This window comes from Limulus polyphemus, unplaced genomic scaffold, assembly GCF_000517525.1.
Source record: "Limulus polyphemus unplaced genomic scaffold, Limulus_polyphemus-2.1.2 Scaffold433, whole genome shotgun sequence".
NCBI lineage: Eukaryota > Metazoa > Arthropoda > Merostomata > Xiphosura > Limulidae > Limulus > Limulus polyphemus.
Genome location: NW_013666043.1, coordinates 219,769 through 227,145, shown reverse-complemented (window position 1 = coordinate 227,145; position 7,377 = coordinate 219,769). Strand labels below are relative to the sequence as shown.

General features: G+C 33.1%; 1 protein-coding gene across 3 annotated transcripts in view; it reads right to left on the bottom strand.

The window, feature by feature from the left end:
* The window catches only part of LOC111085503 (Down syndrome cell adhesion molecule-like protein Dscam2), a 114,304-nt gene that overhangs the window by 42,241 nt on the left and 64,686 nt on the right, over nucleotides 1-7,377 (bottom strand). For all 3 annotated transcript variants that reach the window (XR_002610340.1, XM_022384380.1, XM_022384381.1), the window contains exons 6-9: nucleotides 4,445-4,629; nucleotides 2,261-2,533; nucleotides 1,359-1,766; nucleotides 834-995 (exon numbers count right to left, since the gene is read on the bottom strand). Coding sequence is in view for 2 of the 3 variants with exons in the window: in XM_022384380.1 (XP_022240088.1) it covers nucleotides 834-995; nucleotides 1,359-1,766; nucleotides 2,261-2,533; nucleotides 4,445-4,629 (1,028 nt within the window). In the remaining variant the exon portion in view is untranslated. The remainder of the gene's footprint in view (nucleotides 1-833; nucleotides 996-1,358; nucleotides 1,767-2,260; nucleotides 2,534-4,444; nucleotides 4,630-7,377) is intronic.

The window sequence follows — 7,377 nt, the reverse complement described above, 5'->3', positions numbered from 1 at the left end:
GTCATCACCACCCACCGCCAACTCTTGGGCTACTCTTTTACCAACGAATAGTGGGATATTTAGAAAGGAAAAATACAGTCACCACATCATAAGTTTCATTCATACAGACAATATGAATTAGAAAACAGAAAAGACTGAAATTTGCTAGTTTCAAGAAAGATTTGTCTGGTTCTTGTTCCCAGAGTAGGACAATAAATTCAATTTGTGGCCATAATCTAATACTCTGAATCATCCATAATTCCGTCATTGCTACGTACATATTTCCATTTCTGAGATTATCTTAAAAATAGCTTAAGATAATTTGTTTTTAATAATATGATTGATTAATAAATCCCTGAATGTTATGTCAAGGCGACTTATTAATTAATATCGTTAGCTGATGTAGTTTAATTATCGTATCTTGTATAATCGATCGACATTAGCTTGTAATGTTCCGTCTGCTGTTTCAAATCACGTGTACTTTTACCGCAATATCTAAAGTCAGCCTTGATAATGAAGCGATATTAACCTCTCAAATGGAAACAAATTACAATTTCAGCTAAAATTTCTCATTTTGCTTATTTTTTTTTGCTATTAATATAGACAGTTTTCTGTGAAGTTTCAAGTTCAAATGATAATTTTTATATGGCTAATGGCACTTTGCGCGAACTCGAAAACTAAGTTATATTGAAAAGAAAGGACCGTATTAGGGAAAATCATCTGTTATTCAAACATAAATGAAAAATACGGAAAATATCACTAAACTTGTAAAAATAATTACCAGACAAATGAGTAATAACCATAGTATATTTATTTAAAATACTCTGAGACTTATTAATGGCCATATTGCTTACTTAAGACGTCGACAAACATTTTTCCGTGACCTCGCTGACCCCTTTGATTCCGTGCTGTACATGAATATTCTCCTTCATCACTACGCTGGTCTACATTTCTGATGATTAGGCTTCCATTACTGAAAGCCCTCTGGCGGTGATTGTAAGGTATTCGTCTGCCATCTATATAATAAGTAAATGTAACAGTAGGTAGTCATACTCACCAATGTATGTTAATAAAAAAAACATTTTAGGTGTTTCTAATATTCTGTAACTCTGAGAGGAGATAACTCACAGCATTGAACTTCCTCTGGTGATAATTATTCATAGTTTGTTTGATAGAAATGGCGAATAAGTGTAACATTTTCAAGTCACATGAAAACATTTTGATATGTGACTGACTATTCATCGATTACTGATACACTGAAGTGATAACACAGTCATTCATAACGTGCATGAAAAATATGTGAATTTGCTTATTTAAGCAGTGGAAAGTTACTAGTTATCGTTGTTTGGATTAAATTTGAATGTACGTGATGAACTCACTGTGTTCCCAGCTAATTTCTTCTACAGGATAGCCTGAAGCTGGACATCTTGTGTAAAATGTTCTTCCTTCCACAGCTGTCGTGTTCTTCATCGGTCGGACGAACGGTGGTCCAATGACATTAATTTTTTCTCGGTTAAAGACACTTCCAACGTCATTTGTTGCCTGGCATTTATAGTAGCCACCATCTTCTACCCGGACGTGCGTAACATTAACGTAACTTACTACTTCTGCTTTGGAAGTCACAAAGTCACCCACGGAAAATCGAATGTGTCCAGGTATAGGATAGTCGTCCAGGGTCCATCGGACTTCAGGAAGTGGGTTTCCGGATGCTATGCACTTCAGAGATAAGATGGATCCAGGTTCCAGGGTCACAGATCTGAAGGATTCCTTTAATATTGGGGTAATATCTGAAAAATCCAGGATAAAATTGCACGTTACAAAAGAAGCAGCCAATAACAATAATCCTTACAATGGTAAGTTGTACATTCAGAAGTAATATCTGAACAAATGTCTGGTGGACGCTTTAACGAGAATCATGGTAACGAAGTTATTAATTCACCAATTGAAATTTAGTAGTCTCTTTAATAAAACATTAACATTTTAATTAACTTTCCTGCTAAAGCTCATATTTTCTTTAAACGATATATAAATATGATTTTTCTTTGACAATCAGACATAAAACTTTAACTTTCAAATTTGAGTCAACATTCCCTTCAATAAGATTGAAAGCAATAATCTTCCAGCTGTATGTTGAATAAAGGATAACTCACTAGCCTTCCATAGTTGGGTTAGCCTTCTTTTGAGCAAAACGTAACACTCTTGCTAACCTCCCATAATACTTCTACGGATCTCCAGTTTGAATGCAGTCGCCCCTTGAACAAACTGTAACAAGCCTACTAACCTCCTAGTTTGAGTTCAGCTGTCCCTTGAGCACAATCCTTGTCATTACACACAAAGCACTGGTAAAGACCTTTATCTTGTCTTTGGACATGACGTATTTCAAGAACTGTTTCGGACACAAAATGGACTCTCCTGTTTATGTGTGTTAGGTGCTCGTGATCCTTCTTCCACGTGAGAAAAGTCACTGGCTGTCCCGAAACGTTGCACTGGAAGACAGCAGACTTGCCAACGTCAACGGTGTGTACCACAGGAACTACACTGACGTGAAGGTTCTCTAGTGTTAATGAATTGAAAAGAAAACATACTAAGAGATAAATAAGATAGACATTTTTGCATCTTACTCCAACAATAAAACCAATTTCAGTAAACGACCTCCGAGAGAATGCAAAATTCTTTGACATATTAAAATAGCAGCATTCAAAAAGTAAACTTATGTCTTCAGTTTAAAATCGTGGGTTCAAGTATTAGAAGCTGTAACGAAGCTTATACGACTATTAAAAGAGCTGGTACAGATGAGACACTTTAATAATAAAATAAAGATAAATTATGAAAAAAAGCGTAAAACAGAACATAGAAAAACATCATTATGTAAGAAATAAAGAAGAGACACTAAGTATGTAAACAAAAAGGAAAATAAATGTAAATCTTGTTATAGAGAACTTCATCAATGTGGTAGTATGACGTCAGCCAAAGTTTTACGCCATATTGCAGGCTATATCGGTAATTCTAGACATAGGCGAAGTAGTACTTATTAAATTAACCTACTACTAAGTGTAAAGGCATTCTATTCTATCTCATCTGGTACAAAATATCTAAGAATTAGTTTGGTTGTCAACATGAAACTTGCCGGAATATCTGATCCGTACATTGATTACAAACATTATTTTCGAAACCTAATAAGTGCAAGGTCAAACGGTTGCCAAGACGTCCAATTATTCAACTAACTGGATAGCCATTGGAAGTTAATAGAAATTTAGTCGCATATAAGTATTTGTACGAGAAATACCAGGAAAGGACATATTACTCATTCTATCCAAGGTGAGTAACCTCCACACTATGTAATTTACCTTGTCCTACGTAGAAGCTTATTGTAAATGCAATATAACCAAATGAATTGCGTCTAATACAAGCTATTTATTTATTTCTATATGAAACCAGTGAAGGTCTTCCATTCTCTAATCCTTAACATTCTAACAATGAATAACATGAGTAGTACACCTAGAAGTGATAGGAATTTATCCTAAAGATATACATAATTTGGAAATAAAGAAAAAACTAGAAATCTAAGAAGCTAAGCCATTTTAAAGCATAATAATACTAATAACAAAACACTAACTAGTACTTCATGTTCATATAAGGAGGATTTAAGTAACCCAACAAGAGAACAAAACTAGAAAAAAATTATTCTTTGAAATTTTGAGAAGGGTGCGCTAAATCCCAGTAGTCTCCTTAGCAGTTCATCCAAGCCTACGTTTATACACATAGGTTGAATGTAAATGAAACATGTTTCTCTCACAAGATAGCCACATGTTCTTTGATATAACCATTATGAAAAAATGGTTTTCAGATCAAGTTGTACTTCTCCATAAGTTACTGTCGCCATCCAAGCCCAGAAGCTAGTGTAAAAATATGATAACAATAGGTTATCAAAAACCCTTTTTAAAGTTTCGTTGTCTTACTTTATATCTACATATTAGGAATATTGTGAATAATTTTAGCGAAACGAATTGGAATAAGGAAGCTTCGATACAATAATGATTACGATTTCGAAACGCTTCGCTGTTTACTGACCCAATCAAGATTTCCAATAAGAAGAGCTGATAATGAGATTATTAGGAGTAACGTGTCCACAATTCTTATCATTCTTATTGCACAGACTTATCACAGTTGTTGACATAAGAGAACACCATGCCTCGTTGGCTTGGAGTTATACACCACTATATGTCTAAAGTTGAATTATACTTCCTAGCAATTAAAATTAAACAATATTATGAAATCTACCTTTTAAGCACTTGTAACTATAATACAGAATGCTACAGAATATTTTCGAACTACTAATATTTCTAGAATTAGGAATTCTCTAAGTTCTGAATTTCGAGAGCTCCAAAAACCACAGTAAATGCCATGGCTATAGTTCCTCATATTTAATAATGTTTGAGTTAGATATAATGCGACGTTCACTAACCTCTTACTGTCAGGTTTATTTCTGTTTTATCTTGTCCATTATTATTTTTCACCAAACAAACATATTTCCCCGAGTCCTCTGGTGTCACTTTTCGTAATAATAAAGATCCTCCTATCTTAACCAAACGAGCATCATAAACTACAGGGACCGTCTTAGGGTAAATGTCATTTGTGTACCGGTACCACCTGCAAAAGATCAGAATCACCATGAATAGTGCGTGAGTAGAGTTCAATATATATAAATATATATATATATGTGTGTGTGTGTGTGTGTGTTTAGAAAACAGCATTACTTATTTGTTATTTTAGAAAAATCCAGATACGAAAACCAGGTTTCAAATTCAACTTGAATTCGTGTTGTTTTTCAGTTAGGCAAGTCACTGTTTGGGTATTTCAATTCATTTTATTCCAATGGAAGTTCAACTTCATTTATTTATGTGCTTCAATTCCTTTTGCTATGTACGTTTAATTTTTTTTATTCCAGAGCATAGTGTGGTTACTTCAATTCCTTTTGCTCTGTACGTTTAATTTTTTTAATTCCAGGACATAGTGTGGGTACTTCAATTCCTTTTGCTATGTACGTTTAATTTTTTTATTCCAGGACATAGTGTGGGTACTTCAATTCCTTTTGCTCTGTACGTTTAATTTTTTATTCTAGGGCACAGTGTAAGTACTTCAATTCCTTTTGTTCCAATGTATTCGTGTGCTTCACTTTTAGAGTTACAATATGAGTATTTCAAATCCTTTTCATCCAGAGTACAGTCTGGGTGATCCAATTCTTTTTATTTTTCCACTGTTCAAATGAGAGTTTTCAACTACTCCTGTTACAGAAAAGTGGAGATGCATTACTACACATTGTTACAGAGTAAATTATGACTGCTTCAAATCATTTTGTTTCATTTCTCAAAATGCAGTTTACGCTAAAAGGCACATTGTTAGTATTTTCCAAGGAAAAATGTGAGTGTTTCTATCAACTTATTATACAAGTTAATTTCTTTTACTCTTCGGATCTAAATAAAACGGACAATTTTTAATAGACGTCAGCAATAAGATACTAAAATGATTTTACTTTCTCTTCACTAATTGATTTATACTTACTTCAATTTAATTACTTATCAACATTATAAAATTTATATATATTAAACAATTGAACTTCATCAGTCCCTTTCTCTTCTGTTCTAACGTCTCATATAAACGTTTTCAATCTTCTATAAATTCTATCCTTTAATCGATATCTTCTTCGTCATTTATTTTTCTATTAGGCCCGGCATGGCCAGGTGGTTAGGGAGTTCGACTCGCAATCTAAGGGTCGCGGCTTCGAATCCCCGTCCCACCAAATATGTTCGCCCTTTCAGCCGTGGGGGCGTTATAATGTGACGGTCAATCCCACTATTCGTTGGTAAAAGAGTAGCCCAAGAGTTGGTGGTGGGTGGTGATGACTAGCTGCCTTCCCTCTAGTCTTACACTGCTAAATTAGGGACTGCTAACGCAGATAGACCTCGTGTAGCTTTGCGCGATATTCAAAACAAACAAACAAACAAGTTTTCTCTTTGGCCCCATTCCCTCTTCACAGTGTATTATCAAATGTTTCATTCTATGTAAAATATTTTGACATAAGTCAAACATTAGATATTCTTTACTTACCGGTATATATTTACTATGATTTCATATCCACGATTTAATATTGCTATCTTTATCTAATATTTTCTTATAATTTTTACTGTTTTAGAAAACTTCGAATATTTTTATACTCTTCATTATAATTCGAATCTTTTATCTTATTTTATATTTGTTGCCTATGTATTTCCTCAATTCTTTTACTCATTCTCATTTTGCCTTCTTTATTCCCAGAACTTTCTATAAGAATATCTTGGTTACGGAATGGTTTTAGTGATCTCTCTCTCTCTCTCTTTGATTCTTTTTCCTGTGTATTTCTAAACACCATTGCTTTACCCATCTTTTTTATTCTTGTCCTTGTATCTATTTTATCTTTATCTTATCTATTTTCTTCTTCTTCTAAATATGTTCTTTTCTCACTTCCTTCTTTACTATATAACTAAGCATTTTTATCTAATCCCAGTAGCCATTGTATATGTTTAATCTGTAATTTCTCAGTCGCGTCCTGTTTTCACTTTGGAATCAAACATTATCTGAATATTATTTTAAAACTTTCTTTCTCCTATATCCCAGATTGAGTTCATACTGTTATAGCTCTAGTAGTTATAGATTTTACATGTTTTTTATTAATTGTCCCCCCTAATACCAGTTTTCTTTCTGAACCTTTTTCGTCCTTTAATAAAAAAATCATGTTTGTCTTCTTAGCATTTAATATCGACTTTTTGAAATCAAGCATTTTGTTGTCTTTTTATCATATCTTGTATTTCCTTAACTTCCATCGATAATAATATTATATAATCTGCATATGTCAATAAATAAATTGTTATTTTTCATAATCTTATTCCTCCATATTAATTTTTTGTTAATTGCTTCTCTAAATCTGATATATATATATATAAATAACAATGTGCTTAATTGGAATCTTTGTCTTACCCTTTTGCTCATCCAAAATGTATCTGTTTTTTACTGTATAACTTTATCAGGCAGGCGGTAGCACTACCTATGTCAGGATGGCTCGGATTGTTAATCGAAACTGTATTTTAAATATCTCCTCAATAGGTCATCAGAACCTTACATTACTATACAGTGTTTCCTTTTATAACAATATTTATGTAATGACTGAGTCGCAAGATCTGGGAATGTCTGTAAATTTCATAGAAAAAAGTTTGTTCTTCTTTCTTCTGCTTCTTTTTTATTACATGATAACTCAAAAACCAAAACAATGGTGTCAATCAATTTCAATGAGATGACATAGTTTCAAACGGAGTATCCGCTTTTATAAGTATTATTAATAACCAATAGTAATTTTAAGAAATC